Raw genomic sequence first — 22,486 nt, forward strand, 5'->3', positions numbered from 1 at the left:
CCCTTAGTCAGTGACACACAGTGCACTCTCTCCTTACTCAGTGACACACAGAGCACTCCCCTTACTCAGTGACACACAGAGCACTCTCCCCTTACTCAGTGACACACAGAGCACTCTCCCCTTACTCAGTGACACACAGAGTGCACTCTCCCCTTAATCAGTGACGCACAGTGCACTGTTCCCTTACTTAGTGACACACAGTGCACTCCCCTTACTCAGTGACTCACAGAGCACTCTCTCCTTACTCAGTGACACACAGTGCACTCTCCCCTTACTCAGTGACACAGAGTGCACTCTCCCCTTATTCAGTGACACACAGTGCACTCTCCCCTTACTCAGTGACACACAGTGCACTCCCCTTACTCAGTGACACACAGTGCACTCTCCCCTTACTCAGTGACACACAGTGCACTCTCCCTTACTCAGTGACACACAGTGCACTCTCCCCTTACAGTGACACACAGTGCACTCTCCCCTTACACAGTGACACACAGTGCACTCCCCTTACTCAGTGACACACAGTGCACTCCCCTTACTCAGTGACACACAGTGCACTCTCCCCTTACAGTGACACAGAGTGCACTCTCCCCTTACTCAGTGACACAGAGTGCACTCTCCCCTTACAGTGACACAGAGTGCACTCTCCCCTTACAGTGACACACAGTGCTCTCTCCCTTTATTCAGTGACACAGAGTGCACTCTCCCCTTACACAGTGACACAGAGTGCACTCTCCCCTTACACAGTGACACACAGTGCACTCTCCCCTTACACAGTGACACACAGTGCACTCTCCCTTTACACAGTGACACACAGTGCACTCTCCCCTTACACAGTGACACACAGTGCACTCTCCCTTACACAGTGACACACAGTGCACTCTCCTTACCTGACACACAGTGCACTCCCCCTTACAGTGACACACACAGTGCACTCTCCCCTTACACAGTGACACACAGTGCACTCTCCCTTACACAGTGACACACAGTGCACTCTCCCCTTACACAGTGACACACAGTGCACTCTCCCCTTACACAGTGACACACAGTGCACTCTCCCCTTACACAGTGACACACAGTGCACTCTCCCCTTACACAGTGACCTCTCACCTTACACAGTGACACACAGTGCACTCTCCCCTTACACAGTGACACAGTGCACTCTTCCCCTTACACAGTGACACACAGTGCACTCTCCCCCTTACACAGTGACACACAGTGCACTCTCCCCTTACAGTGACACACAGTGCACTCTCCCCTTTACACAGTGACACACAGTGCACTCTCCCCTTTCAGTGACACACAGTGCACTCTCCCCTTACACAGTGACACACAGTGCACTCTCCCCTACACAGTGACACACAGTGCACTCTCCCCTTACACAGTGACACACAGTGCACTCTCCCTTACACAGTGACACACAGTGCACTCTCCCCTTGACACACAGGTGGTGACACACAGGGCACTCTCCCCTTACACAGTGACACACAGTGCACTCTGCCCTTAGACAGTGACACACAGTGCACTCTCCCCTTACACAGTGACACACAGTGCACTCTCCCCTTACACAGTGACACACAGTGCACTCCCCTTACACAGTGACACACAGTGCACTCTCCCCTTACACAGTGACACACAGTGCACTCTCCCCTTACACAGTGACACACAGTGCACTCTCCCCTTACACAGTGACACACAGTGCACTCTGCCCTTACACAGTGACACACAGTGCACTCTCCCCTTACACAGTGACACACAGTGCACTCTCCCCTTACACAGTGACACACAGTGCACTCTCCCCTTACAGTGACACACAGTGCACTATGCCCTTACACAGTGACACACAGTGCACTCTGCCCTTACACAGTGACACACAGTGCACTCTCCCCTTACACAGTGACACACAGTGCACTCTCCTTACACAGTGACACACAGTGCACTCTGCCCTTACACAGTGACACACAGTGCACTCTCCTTACACAGTGACACACAGTGCACTCTCCCCTTACACAGTGACACACAGTGCACTCTGCCCTTACACAGTGACACACAGTGCACTCTCCCCTTACACAGTGACACAGTGCACTCTCCCCTTACACAGTGACCTCTCCCCTTACACAGTGACACACAGTGCACTCTCCCCTTACACAGTGACACACAGTGCACTCTCCCCTTACACAGTGACACACAGTGCACTCTCCCCTTACACAGTGACCTCTCACCTTACACAGTGACACACAGTGCACTCTCCCCTTACACAGTGACACACAGTGCACTCTCCCCTTACACAGTGACACACAGTGCACTCTCCCCTTACACAGTGACACACAGTGCACTCTCCCCTTACACAGTGACACAGAGTGCACTCTCCCCTTACAGTGACACACAGTGCACTCTCCCTTACACAGTGACACACAGTGCACTCTCCCCTTACAGTGACACACAGTGCACTCTCCCCTTACACAGTGACACACAGTGCACTCCCCTTACACAGTGACACACAGTGCACTCTCCCCTTACACAGTGACACACAGTGCACTCTGCCCTTACACAGTGACACACAGTGCACTCTCCCCTTACACAGTGACACACAGTGCTCTCCCCTTACTCAGTGACACACAGTGCACTCTCCCCTTACTCAGTGACACACAGTGCACTCTCTCCTTATTCAGTGACACACAGTGCACTCTTCCCTCATTCAGTGAAACAGAGTGCACTCTCCCCTTACTCAGTGACACACAGTGCACTCTCCCCTTACTTAGTGACACAGTGCTCTCCCCTTACTCAATGACACAGTGCACCCCCCTTACGCAATGACACACAGTGCACTTTATGCACTCGTCACACAGTGCTCGTCCCTTACTCAGTGACACACAGTGCACTCTCCTTACTCAGTGACACACAGTGCACTCTCCCCTTACTCAGTGACACACAGTGCACTCTCCCCTTACACAGTGACACACAGTGCACTCTCCCCTTACTCAGTGACACACAGTGCACTCTCCCCTTACTCAGTGACACACAGTGCACTCTCCCTTACTCAGTGACACACAGTGCACTCTCCCCTTACTCAGTGACACACAGTGCACTCTCCCTTTATTCAGTGTGACACAGCACAGTGCACTGTGCCCCCTTACTCAGTGACACACAGTGCACTCCCTTACTCAGTGACACACAGTGCACTCTCTCCTTACTCAGTGACACACAGTGCACTCTCCCCTTACTCAGTGACACACAGTGCACTCTCCCCTTATTCAGTGACACACAGTGCACTCTCCCCTTACACAGTGACACACAGTGCACTCTCCCCTTACTCAGTGACACACAGTGCACTCTCCCCTTACACAGTGACACACAGTGCACTGTCCAACAAACAGAACACAAACTCAGGGCTGTGCAGTCACCAGCTGTTGTTATCACTAACATCCATATTTCAGCACTTGCAGACATTAATGGTTGAGTGTTCAACTAACTGTACATGAATACGATACAGACACATATGGTAATTACCTTCAAAACAACTACTCAGGTAAAACAGAATAAAAATTACTGCACTCACACAGCAATATGAATGCAAATATGTTGGAATGGGAGTTTTTGCATGCCATGCATGCATGAGTGTTTACTAGTCAAAACTATCTGGTTCTTTGGTGCTTGTCTAACTATCTGACTGACTGAGTTTTGGTTTTACGCCGCTTTTAGCAATATTCCAGCAACATCACGGCGGGGGACACCAGAAATGGGCTTCACACATTGTACCCATGTGGGGATTCGAACCCGGGTCTTCGGCGTGACGAGCCAACGCTTTAACCATTAGGCTACCCCACCGCCCCGTCTAACTATCTGGTTCTTTGGTGCTGGTACACTGACATTCCATGCCAGCTGACCAAGATTCAGTACCCTGACACCAAGTACAATCTCTTGGCGTTGGTAAGAGTAAAACCTTCATCTTCTTGGGCAGATACTGTATCCTATAGACCACTCCTGGATAAGTGGATGGATGAAAGTGAGGGTGGGTGGATTTGTGCATGAGTGAGAGAAGTGAGAGAGATGATGGGCGAGAATGTGCATGGATGGATGACAGATAAATGAATGGATGATGGATGGATGGATAGATGGATGGATGGATGACAGATGAAGGAATGGATGATGGATGGATGGATGGATGGATGACAGATGAAGGAATGGATGACGGATGGATGGATGGATGGATGACAGATGAAGGAATGGATGATGGATGGATGGATGACAGATGAAGGAGTGGATGATGGATGGATGGATGACAGATGAAGGAATGGATAGATGGATGGATGGATGACAGATGAAGGAATGGAGGATAGATGGATGGATGGATGACAGATGAAGGAATGGATGATGGATGGGTGGATGGATGACAGATGAAGGAACAGATGATGGATGGATGGATGGATGGATGACAGATGAAGGAATGGATGGCGGATGGATAGATGGATGGATGACAGATGAAGGAATGGATAGACGGATGGCTGGATGACTGGATGAAGGAATGGATGATCTGGAATGGATGACAGATGAATGAATGGATGGATGGATGGATGAAGGAATGGATGACAGATGGATGGATGACAGGATGGAATGGATGACGGATGGATGGATGACAGATGAAGGAATGGATGATGGATGGATGGATGGATGACAGATGAAGGATGGATGATGGATGGATGACGGATGGAATGGAGAAGGAATGGATGACGGATGGATGGATGGATGACAGATGAAGGAATGGATGACGGATGGATGGATGGATGACAGATGAAGGAATGGATGATGGATGGATGGATGACAGATGAAGGAATGGATGACGGATGGATGGATGGATGGATGGATGGATGAAAAAATGAATAGGTGAATGCATGAAGTGAGAGCGTGGGCAAGCAACCATTGCCTCAAAAATATTTCGCACAACTGTAGAATGCCCTTTGCAACAACAACAAAATCCATATCAGTGACATCAAAGTTTACCTTCTACATAATCCAGAGGACAACTCAGTGCACACTTCTCAACCTGTGTAAACTTCACTGCCACATGGGGCTCTACTCAACGCATGTCTTGCAGGTGCTCCCTGGCCAGGGAGGCCTAGCTGAAGGAGAGAGTCCCTCTCCAGGAACTGATCCTGCTTGTCAGCCCCCTCTCTTGACATATCTCCCCAATCCTACCTACCCTAATCTCACTCATTACTACAGCAGATCCCATAAATCTCACACCAAGCCTTCATTAAATATTATGTTGAGTCTTGTAAGGATTTGAGAAACGTTATCCTCAGCATGATCCTTGTCTTAACCAGCGACTGGTAAAAAGCATGTTCTTGTATATGCCGTGATCATCATCTGTATAAGCAGGGATGAGTCATATGTTGTTTTTTATAAAAGCAATGAAAATTAGCTGGTGGTTTTGCATACAACATAATGTATGTGTACATAGAAAGGTCATGTTAAAGAATTATCCTTGAAACCTATTCCACAGATCCGCACAACGAAAATTCATCCCTAAATTATTGACCTATGTCATATATGTATGATATGTGTATTATATAAATGATATATTTCACTGTCTTGAGGTTTGAAGGTTTGAAGCTGCAAGTCCATAATCTCAATTAACACTTATTGTAAGACTAAAATATAACAAACATGATGCTTGTCGCCAAAGTCAGGCAAGAAGGCTTAAAAGAGTTTAAGTCACAGACCACACATTATCAGATATATGCCAGGATCCACGCCAAGACTGTCCGTGCCAGGAAATATGTTTCTATATAATTATATGCCATGATATAAATCATGATATACACGCCATGTGGGTGATGTGATGGAGGAGAAGCATCATTAAGTTGCACACAGATGGAATAACAACAATCAGTTTAAGTGATCTATTTCCGAAGGCAAATACATCTGCATCAGAACATGGTCCATGTTTAATTGTTATCTCAGAGCTGATATGCTCCAACTTATATGCATACACTGTAACCGCTCACTGCTACCACAATGAGCAAACCGCCATCAAGTGCCTTGTTTGTCATGTTTGTGAAGGGGGTGACCTACACATCTTGTATTTGATGGATCTATATACAGATCCACTATCTGCTACTGTGATGTTGCATCCATTACACAAGTCTCCCATACAGATGAATTCACCTGTGCAAACCATCATCATTGGAATTTATCAAGCTTATTGCCATGGTTCTTACCTCACCACCTTGAACTAGTTAATGTGCACACTATATCCCTGTGGGATCTACCCCTCATGTGATCTAACACTCCATCCTCCATCCTGTTGCTTGTGATCCACCCAGCATGTGATCTAGCACCCCACCCTCCACCCTGTTGCTGGGGATCCACCCATCATGTGATTTAGCACCCCTCCCTCCACACTGTTGCTTGGAATCCACCCATAATGATTTAGCACCCCATTCTCCACCCTCTTCGTGGGGATGCACCCATCATGTGAAATAGCACACCACCCTGTTGCTGGGGATCCACCCATCATGTGATACAGCACCCTACTCTCAATCCTGGTGCTGGGGATCCACCGATCATGTGATCTGGCACCCTCTCCTCTACCCTGTTGCTGGGGATCCACACATCATGTGATCTGGCACCCTCCCCTCCACCCTGTTGCTGGGGATGCACCCATCATGTGATCTGGCACCCCCCCCTCCACCCTGTTGCTGGGGATGCACCCATCATGTGATCTGGCACCCCACCCTCCACCCTGTTGCTGGGGATCCACCCATCATGTGATCTGGCACCCTCCACCCTGTTGCTGGGGATCCACCCATCATGTGATCTGGCACCCTTCCCTCCACCCTGTTGCTTGGGATCCACCCATCATGTCATCTTGCACCCCCATGGAATATACCCATCATGTAATCTAGCACCCCCATGGAATATACCCATCATGTGATCTAGCACCCCACCCCACCCTCCCATGGAATATACCCTCCACCCTGTTGCATGGGATATACCCATCATGTGATCTTGCACCCCATGGAATATACCCTCATGTACCCTGTTGCATGGGATATACCCATCATGTGATCTGGCACCCTACCCTCCACCCTGTTGCTGTAATCCAGCCCCCCATGGAATCTACCCATCCCCACCTCCACCCCCCATGGAATATACCACCCATCATGTAATCTAGCACCCCATGGAATATACCCATCATGTAATGCTAGCACCCCATGGAATATACCCATCATGTAATCTGGCATCATGTAACCCTAGCACCCCCATGGAATATACCCATCATGTAATCTAGCACCCCCATGGAATATACCCATCATGTAATCTAGCACCCCCATGGAACTACCCATCATGTGATCTAGCGCCCCTACCCATCATACCCATCATGTAACCCATGGAATATACCCATCATGTAATCTAGCACCCCCATGGAATATACCCATCATGTACCCATCTAGCACCCCCATGGAAATATACCCATCATGTAATCTAGCACCCCCATGGAATATACCCATCATGTAATCTAGCACCCCCATGGAATATACCCATCATGTAATCTAGCACCCCCATGGAATATACCCATCATGTAATCTAGCACCCCCATGGAATATACCCATCATGTAATCTAGCACCTCCATGGAATATACCCATCATGTAATCTAGCACCCCCATGGAATATTCCTTTTCTGTCCCTCAACTCCTATCACCCACCCACAACATGGCCCCACCCCCTGCCTGCCTCAACCAGGAACCATACACTGATGTATTTTACACACACCCCAGGAAGAAAGCAGCAGTGAGGCATGTGATAAGACATTAGCAGTGTAATTCTGTTCCCTGCTGTTAAACCCCAGCTCTTGCACTGAGTTGAACCACCTCCTCTCAAACACATCACAAGCCACACTGACCTTCACCTTGTAAGCCCAGTTTTCAAGGGTCACAGACTTCAAAGGTCAATAACAAGGATGATCATTTCTCACTATTCTCCTACTCTTCTTTGTCACAGCTGGGCTGACGGCTATGTAAATTGTTGCTGGGTTTAGGAGCACTGCCATTTTTGATCAAGCAATAATGTTATACCTGGTGAAACTTTTTACCATTTGAACATGAAGGTCAAGTTATGCTACAACCCATCATGACAAGACCTGCATGTGGTACTACGGCCCGTCATGACAATATCAGCATAATCTTCACCTGACCATTACAGAGAGCGAGCGAGTTTAGTTTTCGCCGCACTCAGCAATATTACAGCTATATGGCGGCAGTCTGTAAATAATCGAGTCTGGACCACACAATCCAGTGATAAAAAGCATGAGCATCGATCTGCGCAATTGGGAACCGATGACATGTCAACCAAGTCAGTGAGCCTGACCACCCGATCCCTCTTATGACAAGCATGGGTTACTGAAGATCAATTCTAACCCGGACCTTCACGGGTAACCTGACCATTACAAGGCCAGTAAATCTTACACTTGGCTATTACAATACTAGCATATTCTACAGCCAATCATGACAATACTAGCATATTCTACAGCCCATCATGACAATACTAGCATATCAAATAATGCTTACCAGCAAGACATGATGGCACGGACATCATAACTTACCTCATATCAAATACCTTATCATCACCATCACAACACCAGATCAAATCACCATCACAACACCAGCATATCAATACCTTACCATCACAAGACCAGCATATCAAATAATCTTTACCATCACAAGACCAGCATATCAAATACCTTACCATCACAAGACCAGCATATCAAATACCTTACCATCACAACACCAGCATATCTTACAGTTACATCTTACCATGTTGGAGGCCTCATAACCCTGCAGCTTCCTCACAAGACCAGCATATCTTACAGTTACATCTTACCATCATATCATGTTGGAGGCCTCAAGATAATACTCCCCATCACACACCCAGCTTCCTGATAGTAACCATCACATACCAGCCATACCATCTTCATGACAAATACCACCCTACCAAGATAATATCACATACCTCTTCATGACAAATAACCATCACATGATCCTTACCACCATATACCATCATATGCATCACATGATGCACCCTACAAGATATATACCATCACATGATGATAATACCATCACATGATGCACCCTACCAGATAATACCATCATTCATGACAAGATAATACCATCATATGATGCACCTTACCAAGATAATACCATGATCATGACAATACCATCACATGATGCACCCTACCAAGATAATACCATCACATGATGTACTTTATCATGACAAGTAACCATCACATGATGCACCTTACCAAGATAATACCATCACAAGATGCACCTTACCATGACAATACCATCACATGATGCACCTTACCATGACATTATCATCACATAATATGATGTACCTCACCAAGACAATACCATCATACCCTGCACCCTATCATGACAAGACCAGTATATTGTTAAGTCATCTCATGTATTACCATCATGATATATATAACTTGAACTCATCCTCATGCCATGTATTGGGCGGAGTCATCAACAAGTATACTGTGAGTGAGTGAGGTTTTACACCAATATTACAGCAATATTAACAGTGGGGGAGATCAGAAGTGGACTTCACACATTGTACTTATGTGGGGAATTGAACACAGGTCTTCAGCAAGACAAGTGAACACTTTAACCACACAACTACCAAACAAACCAAAATGTAATGTGAACTAACCATTGTAAGTTTTGACAATTTATCATCATATGTACTGTGAAATCAGATACAGACCACATGATGACTTGACTGGCGTGATACGTATCGTATCGCAACTTTCTGTATGGTCCCAGACTGACTAAGAGTACACAAGAGTACAACCCATCCTGAAAGCACTACTATCTGATCAAGGCATGCCCTCTACCGCCCCACCAGACTCCCTCAGTTTGGCTGATCTGGCAGTGATAAGACCTATGCTTGGTTCTTGGGTTAAATAAGTAAAATGCTGCACATGTTTGTTATCATACAGGCAATAAAAGAGCAGCGTTATAGGCCACATGCTCCTAAATCTGCAGGCAAACACCACCAGATGCTAAATGGGCGAGGTCCATTTCCAACACAAACTTCACTACAGGCAACTCGAAATGTAAACTGTTCAAAATTATATCATGGAGAAAATGTTAGTTTAATCTTTTCTTTTCCACTCCTAAATCAAGATTGTTTTTAAGGTTGACTCAAAAACAAGCACCTAAACATAATAGCTACATTGGGCTCGTGGGTATGAACTTGCTAACATTACAACTTCCTCCAGAAGCAACATTCGAAATGTTTCCCATCCCTGCTGCTTTACTGTATCAGTGAATGGGTTGCATCTAATACCGGAAATATACATAATTCAGATCTATTTCACAAATATATTCAAGATTTGTGTGCTTCCCTTCAAAGTCAAAGAATATTTAGCCATGCTCATTTTACATGCAAAAGTTTATAGAAAATTTAATTTTTCTGTATATGATTTAAAACATTCCATCTGGCAAGCAAATGCTGCAACAACTTGGCTACCACAAAATGTCACTGCCCTCAGTCATCCTCTTCTTGTATATATTCAGGAAAGTCCAAACAAAAAATGACTTCCCTTCTTACCCAAAACCAAGATGAATTTCAACCTATAACTTGTTCACTGAAGATATCTAAACCTGTTTTCATTGTTTTTAATCTTGTTACCCCAAATTTTATTGAAATTACTGCTGACGTCTGGACTGCCCAAGACAAATCCTGGTAGAGTACAGAGCCCATGTAATGTCTTCTAAAGCCCAACAATGGCCTTGCATAGCTAAGTGACAGCATTGCTTCGCACTGTGGACAGTTTTCACATACTGTTTTGCTCAATAAGAAAAACTTGTTAAACACCTGGAGCCTGGGTTACACAAACCTATCACAATGGGTAAGTGTCAAGGGTAGGTAATTATCAAGGAACTGGTACATACACAGAGGTCTTGTTCAGGCAGGTTCACAATGACATAGCAACGTAAGTGCCATGCCCTTTGGTAAATACCAGGGAAAATAAACACAGTGAACAACCTGCCTCTATCACCTATCCAAATGTCAGCCAGCAGGAGGAGGTGCACAATCACTGTGACATTAAACTGATGCATGCGGGGCGGATACAAGCCAGGCTTGGTACAACCTGTCATGATGGCTGCACCGTGGGCCCGATGTGCAGACGGATCCTGTATGGCGCTGCATGGGGGGCGCTCTGCTAATATCAAAGACTACCGCTTCACAATAGCCTGGTTGTGGGATATAAGAGTCACAGAGGAAATGCCACAGATTTCTTCGCATTTTCCTCATCAGCTAACATGAATAGATCATCAGTAACAAATCCTGACTAGACCTTAGTGAAAAAACGCTTACACGATGAAAAGATTGGACTCAAAGAACCACATAATTTTTCATAAAATTCAGTGGAAGTTAATTATTTTACTTGCCATTGTACCCCACTCTAAACATCAAACATCAAATGATCCTGCAAATGTATGATCAAAACAGCACTGTAAACACCTTTGGCATGTAACCTTTGGATTATTTGATCTTATGGTTATAAGTGCAGCATAGAGATACAGAGCCTTGGTTAGTGCAGAGATTATACTACCACTTCAAACAGTTGTTGGTTTCAATAACAAGACTGGTCAAGCCTGTAATGCTGAGGACAGGGGATATGTGGAGACATTCTCACTGATTGTCTGAACCATTGTCATTATTATGAATCCAACAATCTAAAGCAAATGGAAACTGAAACTGTGGTAATCTTCACTTGCCACATATTCTAGACTGGCATGGGCTGCATTGGGTATATCTGTTTCAGGGAGCTGTATGACAGACTTTCGAGGTATCAAAAATGGGTATACTTAACAGAGTTGTTCCCCTTGCTCAACATGTTTTGTTCAGGGTCCCGTTTCACAAAGCTCTCGTAGGCCTAAGATCTCGTAACTTTTCTCGTAGCATTCGTACCTCCTATGTTACAGTATAGCAGGTACCAATGCTATGAGAAAAGTTACGAGATCTTAGGCCTACGAGAGCTTTGTGAAACGGGGCCCAGGTTATGGACTCCTACCTGTTGTTACACCAGATCCAAGCCCCTGACAACATGTCTATCAACATATCAACATATATTTCATCAAGTTGCACCTTATCACCATTCCAATACTCCCTGTGTTCTATTTGATTATTTGTTGTGCTTCAGTCTAGATAAACCTATCACCTAATTACGGCAATACCATTTTCAAAGATATTTCTGCTTATTTTCTTCTCAAAATACAAATCTATCTATCCAGTCTGTTCCTGGATTGGCAGATTGATGAAATATGCACTATGTCTTTCCGACCACATCTATATATTTACGACACTGTCAAACACCAGCACACATCAATGAAAACACCATTCCAATGTTGGTTGTCCTGATGTTGTGGTTATAAATCTGAACCAGTTTTCAATGTTTCAATGTTTTGTTTTGCTTGAGTGAGTGAGTGAGTTTTACATTACATTGGCCACATTCAGCAATATCAGCAATAGCTATATGGTGGTGGTCTGTAAATAATCGAGTCCTGACCAGACAATCCAGTGATCAACAGCATGAGCATCGATCTGCACAATTGGGAACCGATGACATGTGCCAACCAAGTCAGCCAGCTTGACCACCCGTTCCCGTTAGTTGACTCTTACGACAAGCATGGGTTACTGGAGATCAATATACTAACCCGGACCTTCACAGGTAACATTTCCACTTGTCTTCTGAGCTGGTGTTAAAATTTAAAAAAGGTATTTGCTTCATTTAGGGCTTCAGCATTACAGCCACAAAACAATACAGTTCAAGAACGGTGAGACAGACTAGCAGGGAAGGAACATGTATGTCAAAACTACATTGTACTAATATATTGAGTTTTCCAAAATCATGCATATTTTCATCTTATCAGCAGTCTATTAACAGTTATGAAATTCTTGAATTACCAACTGACACCTGTGACTGAAAAAGTGAAATTATTCATGACCAGTTACTGTATATGTGTATTATGCATACATTGTTTCTACAGCAACAGACAACAAAATGGCAGATGACTATGAAATTGTTGTAAAATGTAAAGGAAAGTGTGAAGTATGGGGGACATATATTATAACCCAGGTGATATATAGTGGTTAGTATCACATTGCAACAATAATACCTATCATTGTCAATTGTATCTTCTGAAGCATCATAAGCCTAGTGCTTAAAACGTTCATTCGTCCCGCTGGAGACCCGCATTTAATTCCCCACATGACATTGCTTGAATATTGCTAAAAGTGACATAAAGCCATACTCACTCACTCACAGAAATGTTTGTCTATAAATAACAAGGATCATTGCACTGAGCAAAAACAGTGCCACATACATTAAACAAATCGGTTTGTTTTCGTGTTTTTTCCATTCACAATAATAAATATTATCCAGGTCGGAGTATGCCCATTTCCTCGGGTCCGATTCTCTCTGGCCGCCAGTGGAATGGTACACAGATCAGCCCTTCCCTGCTATGTTATCTATTCCTGTGTCACCTGTAACTGGTGATGGAGACAAAACAGCAGCCTTGAACTATGTGTAATGGTGTTGGGTGTCAATTAGCGTTACTTTCTTCTACATAGCATCACTAACGATGACAGGTCGCTGGAAATAGATGACTTTCTGGCCTTTGGACACAGATACCAAATAACTCCTGGCGGAAAAGCAAATGGAGGAAGCCATTAATTCATAAATATCTGAGATACACATAGGTCCTTGAGGAGACGATGGATTGTCAGCTGGCAGATAGATCGCCTGGGCCACCATGGTTGACACAAACCAGCAATCTCAGAAAAACTATTAAGATACAACTGCTTTTTTTTCAAAATATATACAGAATATCTGACAAATATTATTGGCAGGCATCCTGTCTTGATAAAATCTCTGAAACCTCAAAGAATTTTGTTTATTGGTTAACTTGGCAATATCAATATTCCACTTTAGTTGCCGCCTAAATGGAAGCCCATAAACTGAGGGTGTGGTTCGTGGCAAAAGTAACTAATGTTTGTAAGAAATGGTTAGTATCAGCAAGTTCAATTTCCACAATGAAGACATAATACAATGACATAATACTGAGTAACAAAGTGGAGTATGAGATACTATCACAAGCAATCAACCATATCACCCAGCTTGACACCAGTATGTTACATCCCCTTGCTGGACCAGCCTGTCACTAGGAACTTAACCCAGTAACCCTACTTGGTGATACCCACCCGTGAACTAAAGATCAGGGTTAGAATTGGTCTTCATTTTCCCAACCCATGCTTCTGCAGTGTAAACTAACGAGATCAAGGTTCAGGGTTTGACATAGCTCTTTTGAAACTAGAGAGTCCTAGGGGAGCTCAGGGCATAGGAGTCCTGGGGCTCAGGGCATATTTTTTTAGAGTGTTTTCCAAAATTGGGAGTCAATCAATTTGCATGAAATCAATGATCATGGATGCTTCCCATTTGATAATGACTACGTTATGATATGTGTTACTTTCAATGTCACTGGAATAATGATTGTAAATAAAATGTTTACATATCAATATGGGATGTCATTTGTATACAAACTCAGAAAGTTCTTTCCCAGAAAAATTTTATATTGCGTCCACAAGGACTCACGGGATTTTACTTTGGGGGTACTTCACCAAATTTATGCTATTATTATGCGTATATTGATGCTCATGCTGTCGATCACTGGATTGTCTGGTACAAACTCAATTATCTACAGACCACCACCATATAGCTGGAATATTGCTGAGTGTGGTATTGAACAAGAAACCAACCAATGTAATGCATGTTCAACGCACACTACTACTACTACTGCTGCTGCTGGTATCATTATTACTATCGTTTCATGGATACTTTCAATAAAATTGGAATATTGGACATTTTATCTTTAACTTATACAAAGACTTAGCAGATCACAACATCACTGTTACAGTCTATGTTTCCTTTATCATATCAACTCTTCACAGCCTCAGAAACGTTAACAAACACAAGCATCCCATTTTCAAACCACATTATCTAAGGCAATTAAATATCACTGTTGTTTCAAATTTTTACTTCACTTCAAAACCGATTCAATTTCATCACAGCTGCCTTAAAGTAATGAATAAAAAGCCAGTAACACTGCTCTAGCATTGCCTTTTCAATGCTTGTTAATTTCTTTTAAGTCTTATCAAGTGTTAAGACAGTTTTTATCCTGGAAGCCTGTGTTATTTCAAGATACAATCAGAGTACAACACTTTATTACTTTAGCGACAGACTAGTGAAGGCACACGGCTTCCCAGCTCCTTCGTTTACCTGCTGCCTATTGTCAAAGGGTGAGCTTGAAGAGCACACTGATGGATAGTTCCCTTGACTGCCTTCATCCTTGTCTTATAATTGTAATCACCCACCGGCTGATCACAAGATGGTATTTTTTTACAATGCATATTTACGGTAGGTCAAAGCGGATGAAAATTAATCAGGAAGATGAAGTATTACCAAGCCAGACAAGCTTTGATACAGAAATGATACAGCCTTTCTCTTGTCATATTGATTTCATGAACCTACAGCGAAATCCATGGGAAGCCAATTAATCCGGTAGAAATACACTGTGAGATATAAACAGTTGTAGGTTGATTGGATGTCACTGACCTTGTGATATATAGGTTATCAAAGAATGCTAGAACATCACTGATTAAACAGATGCTTGTTCATTTAACTGTAACAGGAACAGTCAAGAATGTGGGTGTCTTGGGTCATCATAGAAAGTGTAGGTCGTTGCTGATGAAGTAGATGCTTGTTACTGTCACATGAACAGTGAAGATGGATTCTTGGGTCATCATACAAAGCGTGGGTCGTCAGTGATGAAGCAGGTGCTTGTTACTGTCACTAACCATAGAAATTGGCTCAAGTCCTAAATAGAAATTTGACATTTTGAGAGAATTGCTATATGTTATCATTAGAAGGACTAATGTACTAAAATTAGTTTTAGTTGCTGTGTTGCATGAAAACTGAAGAAAGAGAGTGTATTGGAGCATTGTGCCATCACTGACAAAACAGGTGCTTGTTTCTCTCACATGAACTGATAAGACAGGGGTGGAAATAACTTTAAAATTGCTAGAGTACTCCGGAACAGTGGCACATGTAAAATCACTTGCCCTGATAATTTTTCCACTATACCGGCCGTTTTCTTGTTGATTTTTTTAAATAAACAACATAAATAACATTGGAAAGTCAACTGGACATCGGTACAGTGTGATATACAAATTTGGTTGCCCGACAGAACAAAACACTGGACTCGGACGTCGGGCAGTGGGTTATTTCCACCCCTGTAAGAAAGATGACATATTGGGTCATCAAAGTGTGGGTCATCTCTGATGAAGCAGGTGCTTGTTTCTGTAACATGAACAGAGACGAAAGATGGCATCTTTGGTCATCAAAGTGTGGCTTATCACTGATGAAGCAGGTGTTTGTTTCCTCTCACATGAACTGAGAAGACAGATAGCATCTTGGGTTATCAAAGTGTGGGTCATCTCTGATGAAGCAGGTGCTTGTTTCTCTAACATGAACAGAGACGAAAGATGGCATCTTGGGTTATCGAAGAGTGGGCCATCACTGAGGAAGCAGGTGCTTGTTTTTCTCAAGCAGAAAGATGGCACCTTAGGTAAAGATACAAAAGAGTGAGAATTCTCTAATTTACTATTTAATAAAAACTTAGTGAAGAAAAACACTGGAGTCCATGGACCTGCAAAAATCCCCCTGAAGGCAAGTACAGACCCAGGGTTCCAGATACATTCCATAGCTTCTGAGCAGGCTGAGAGCCGACAGTGTTCTTGTGTTATATTTAACCACATGTTTCCTGCAAAATCTGTACCTAAGCAACTCAAAATGAATTGTGTAACAGTGATCTATTCTGTGTATTTTACACAGACATGAGGCTTATCTGGAGCTTTGCACATGACAGATGAAGTTTCCAGCCCTGGAGATGGTTAGGAACGTCTCACAAGGACACACCAGGAAATGGCAAATGTCAGCGAAGATGTAGTACAAATTGATTCTTTTTATATAACGAGATGAATGAGGAAATTCTTGTGATTACGACGCTCCCTCAGAACTTTCAAGATGTCACATGATAGGTCCTGCTTCAAGAAAGCATCAAACAAAGATTGTTTCATCTTTAAAAAAATGGGACCAGAGTACATCAAGACTCTTTATGAAATTTTGGTGCACAGCAGCAAAGTATTGAGTGTAAGTTGATATAAATTTGAGCTTGCATTTTGCAGTTTCAGGTTTCACCAGTGCAAGTTCTAAGTGCTTGAATCGAGCCCTGTTACACCTAAAATGGGAGTGACTCAGTGAGTGAGTTGGGTTTAAAACGCTTTTAGCAATATTCCAGCAATATCATGGCGGGGACTCCAGAAATGGGCTGCACACAATGTACTCATTGTGTGGAATCAAACCTGGGCATTCAGCATGACAAACAAATGCTTTAACCACTTGAACACCCCACCGCCCCACACCTAGAATGGAATGAGTAACGGCAAACATAAATCTGAAAAGGAGGTGAGAGATGGAATATAAAGACGATGGTCGTTTTATTGAATAAAGCCCTGGGGACAACCCATTATTTCCTGTTAAACATACAGACAAAGCATATTTTCTGCTAAACGTCATTTTCCATGTTTAACATTATAATTTATCCAAAAAAAAGAAGGAAGTAATGATTCAAGGTCAATATTGCCCTGATAAGCCCATTCTCTAGTTGATGATAGCAACACCTAACTACTTGGAACCTATGTCCCTGGACTCTTAAGACACCACAAATGAAGCTCTCTTTGAAATCACTTGATGATAGTTTGAAAGCACAGCACTTTTAGGACTTAGTGAACAAACAGCAATTACTGTTGTGAAATATCCAATAATTTTGATTTATCTAGGGAGACGTACTTGAGAGGCCCGTCAGACAGGAGAAAACTCTATTTGTTAAATCCATCTGATCCAACTTGGTAGACAATACACAACCAAAACCCAAGGACGTTTTCCTAAAAAAGTCATTTCTCCAGAACAAACTAAGTTCATCAAAGCATTGCACAGGATGGGTTTGACATTTTACGAAAATAATTTACTTTGGTGTTCCCCGGTCCACTGCTCAGACAGTGCTAATCAGCTTATCGTAAACTAAATGTGTCTCGTAAAAACATCGGCGAAGTTCCTCATTGGAAATTGCTATCTCTAGTGCAGAAAACCCATCCATGGCATATATGGGAAGTAGGAAACATTTAAAGCTACCCTAACGTAGACACACGCATTAGACATACTCCTAATAAGTACATCAGGATAAGCTTTTTAACAATCACGGAAGGGACTGTATCACTTCTTGTGCATTTGTTTCCCCCAACAAGACACAGCCCCTCCCTCTGGAGCAGAAATTAGTCTGAGTAATCGAAAGAAGACATACAAATTCTCGTGCAATAATTGAGAAAGCGTGCTTTCGATGCAGTGACGCAAGTTGTGCCCCTGACCTTTCTGCTGCTTGTCAAGAAATTAATGGGCATCTGTCCATGAGGTTGTCTAATAATAAGAGCCGTCGGTCATATGGTAATGACACTGCCTCGGTCACTCCTCAGAATCAGGTAATGAGAATGGAGAATTACTTTCCTCATGGCTTTATCTCCTTTCGGGAAGTATATCTTTTAAACATCACTTGATCTGAGGAGAAACAGGAAGGGGTTTTGTGGCATGAATATCACAAGAAACTGTTATTCGGTACTGTCCATTTCCTCAAATACTGATGGAATTTGTATCATGTACGCAAAACTGGACATACTTCAATGAATGAGCATGGAGTAGCGCTTCTCTGTCAGGTATTTCTGTGAAAGAAAATATCCTGGAGACGTGACTCACGTCTAACATGATGGCCAATTTCTGTTCCCACAGATGTATAATTGTACCTGTAATTTAGTGTAACTAGGACCTAGACCACAAATGTTTTACATCACTATCTTCAACTTGTTCTGTGGTAGACTTCACTTCAAATACGTCACAAGCTTAGCTGACTTTACCCAAACCAGTGCCAATCAGGCTACAAAGTGTTCAGTTACCTCACCTCCATGACTTGATCTTGGATCAAGGAAAGACTTGGTTTCTAGGCACCAACCTATCTGGGTTAGAGTGAGTGTGTTAAGTTTTACGCTGATATAATTACAAGCTTTAATGTAAATGGAGTAGGCTGTGTTTTACACAGCTTTTAACAATATTCCAGCAAAATCATGGAAGAGGACATCAGAAATGTGCTTCATATATTGTACCCATATGAGGAATCGAACTTGGGTCTTGTCACATGGCAAACTGAACGCTTTACCACTAGGCTACCCACCGAATGATCTATCTGGGTTAGAACTTGGTTATACTTGGAAACAGGGTGGTATAACACTATACTTGGATACAGGGTGGTGTAACACTATACTTGGAAACAGGGTGGTATAACACTATACTTGGAAACAGGGTGGTATAACACTATATTTGGATACAGGTATGATATAGCGCCAAACATGGACCTGGGCAATATAACACCATACATGGACATTGATGATATATGCTAGCAAGTACATCTGGTAACCTTTAAATCTATACCTGCAATTCAATACTCCTTTCATTTAGTTCAAATACTTCTCCATATTCAGGCAGGCTATTGTATTGCAATGATATGGAATGTGAAGAGAGATCTGTGTGGTCAGGTGACATGGTATCAAAACTCCAGAGTAATGAGGCACAACAGACAGAGCCCTGGCATGGTAAATGTCATTTAAGTCACGTTGCACGAGATGATGTTTTACCACATGGCTACAAATAGGATTCCACTTAAAACCTAGTGATACAATTTTAAACCATAATCAAATAACTATTCCGATATGTTTCTGCAAGTCTGCGGAGGAATTGTAATTGAGTTAGGTACCCTCCACATGAATAAAACCAAGCCTGCTCTGACCGTTTTGTCAAAACACAGCCATTATAGAGTATCCCAAACTTCATCCACTGTTGTATATGGCTAGTTATCATGTGTTGTGTATGGCTAGTAATCTTGTGTTGTATAGGGCTAGTTTCTATTGTTGTATATAGCTAGTTCTCCTGTGTTGTATATGGTTAGATATCTCGTGCATGCAGAATTACAGCATCTCAATCTCCCAACATGAAGAACTTACTCTGTAAGGCTCAAAAAGAGAGTATTAATGAAAATAGTTACACGAATATCCTTGCCCCTTTTGGTAAACATCACATACCTGAGCATAAGGGTCCGTTCTGTAGATCCCCTGGTAAGGGTGTGTGCCAGACCCCATCCCTGCATATCTGGGAGCTGACTGTTCCTGCGGGTAGGCGTACGCTCCCTGGGTACTGCTGGGCCCCCCACGCTGTATGTGGTGGGGTGACGTGGGGCGGACACGCTTGTACGGAGACGAGGCATCATGGGGAGGAGGCCCACTTAACCCCCTGCAACAAAAAAACAAGCTGTCGATTAGGAGTGAGTTGTTTTTTTACGCCGCTTTTAGCATTATTCCAACAATATCATGGCTGGGGACACCAGAAATAGGGTTCACACATTGTACACATGTGGGGAATCGAACATGGGTCGTTGACGTGACGAGCGAAAGCTTTAACCACAAAGCTAACCCACCGCTCCAGGGGTGGAAATAACTTTAAAATTGATAGTGTACTCCGGTACAGTGGCACATGTAAAGTCACTTGCCCTGATAATTTTTCCACTATACCGACTGTTTTCTTGCTGATTTTTTTAAATAAACAACATAATTAACATTGGAAAGTCAACTGGACACGGTACAGTGTGATATACAAATTTGCTTGCCCGACAGAAAAAACACTAGCCTTTGACGTCGGGCAATGGGTTATTTCCACCCCTGCGCCCTGTGTCTGTTAGGAAGTCAATAACCACACATGTATGTCAGATTTAAATCATACTGCCTTTAGAAGGTAAACTTCGGGAGGAAATGATTTGTTCATTCAAAATTATGATTGAAAAGAATTCTTTTCCCCAAGTAAAAAGTATAACATAGCATCATCAACTTTTGGCCATGTTTCCAGTGAAATACAAGTGAGATCTTGTTTGTTGTTTAACACCACACTCAGCCTTATTCCACCTATATGGCAGACAAATCTACAGATTGAGAACATTACTTGAATATCAGGGAAAGGAAAATTGTTATAACCAATCTGTAAAATATTTACTGACATTTGTTGCAGACTTGGGCCAAATATCAGGTCTATACAAATCTCTGTATTAACATTTATTACACTGAAATTCATCATGTTTGATAGCAACCTTTGTTATGAAGCAGACAATCCCACTGAGATCCCAATATCACTCAGACACTGGAAGTCATTTTTGTAATACATCTGTAACCATGGCAACACCCTTGTCATGGTAACCTTGTCCAAATATAGGTCTCACCACATCCTATTTCCGTGGCAAAGGATAAGTTTGACAAAAGAGAAGCATATAGAGTACAATAGGTCTGGCGATAGATATTAAGACCAATTACGACACTGTCAATGCCTTTTAATGAACAACAATAGTATTTTGGTCCAAATTAGATTTTGTTCATGTTCGTAATCTTTTGATGTATTTTAACATTCTACTCAATACAATAATGACAAACTTAATATTAATGGCTTTTTCAAATTACTTTCATATTGAGTTTATCTCTCATTGTATGTATCTCTCAGATTGTTCTTTACTTCTTTTGAGAAGTAAAATAACCCGGAACGCCTATTTGTAATTTCAGGTGTGGAGTTTTAACTGACATTTCTGTAGACGCAGGGCCCAATATGGAACTCTGAGAACACCTTGTAAATGTCTTAAATTAGAGACATCACTGAAAGTGCTTCCTTTGTGTCCGTGAGGCAGTTAGCTGTAGACAGCATAAACACTGGCAATCTTGTCTAGTTCCCAGCATGTACAACAGAATCACATAAATCAATGTCATAGGAAACTTTTAAAAGAAATGCATCCAATCTAACTTTAAAAATGAAATAAAAATCAGGAGTGAAATCCCAGAATGACTTCTCATTGTTCCATTTAAAGAACCTTCACTGATGCTTTTGTCCAAACCATCTGTGTTGCATTAGAACTAATACATGATTAATTAGGAAAATAGGGTCATGTAAAACAGTGTGCCTCTTTCACACTGTTGTCATCACAAACACGTAACTTCAGACAAAGCAATACCTTTTAACAACACTACCATGTATTTAATTAAACACACACAAGACACATAAAGTTGGTGCTGTTACATCACAGTTGAACAGTCTCTTAAATAATCTATGTTTCAAACCAGTACATCTCACAATAGTGTCACATCACTTACCAAACAAGCACCTCAGACTGTAATTTAATGAGTAAGGTTTTACACTGCATTTAGCAATCCTCCAGCAATCTC

General features: G+C 42.7%; 1 protein-coding gene across 1 annotated transcript in view; it reads right to left on the reverse strand.

Moving 5' to 3' along the window:
- Positions 1-22,486, reverse strand: part of LOC124278997 — a 125,675-nt gene that overhangs the window by 66,149 nt on the left and 37,040 nt on the right. The window contains 1 exon segment of the mRNA XM_046714793.1: positions 20,315-20,522. Coding sequence (XP_046570749.1) covers positions 20,315-20,522 — 208 coding nt within the window.

The sequence above is a fragment of the Haliotis rubra genome, unplaced genomic scaffold (assembly GCF_003918875.1).
Source record: "Haliotis rubra isolate DU_JTF1 unplaced genomic scaffold, ASM391887v1 Scf244, whole genome shotgun sequence".
Lineage (NCBI taxonomy): Eukaryota > Metazoa > Mollusca > Gastropoda > Lepetellida > Haliotidae > Haliotis > Haliotis rubra.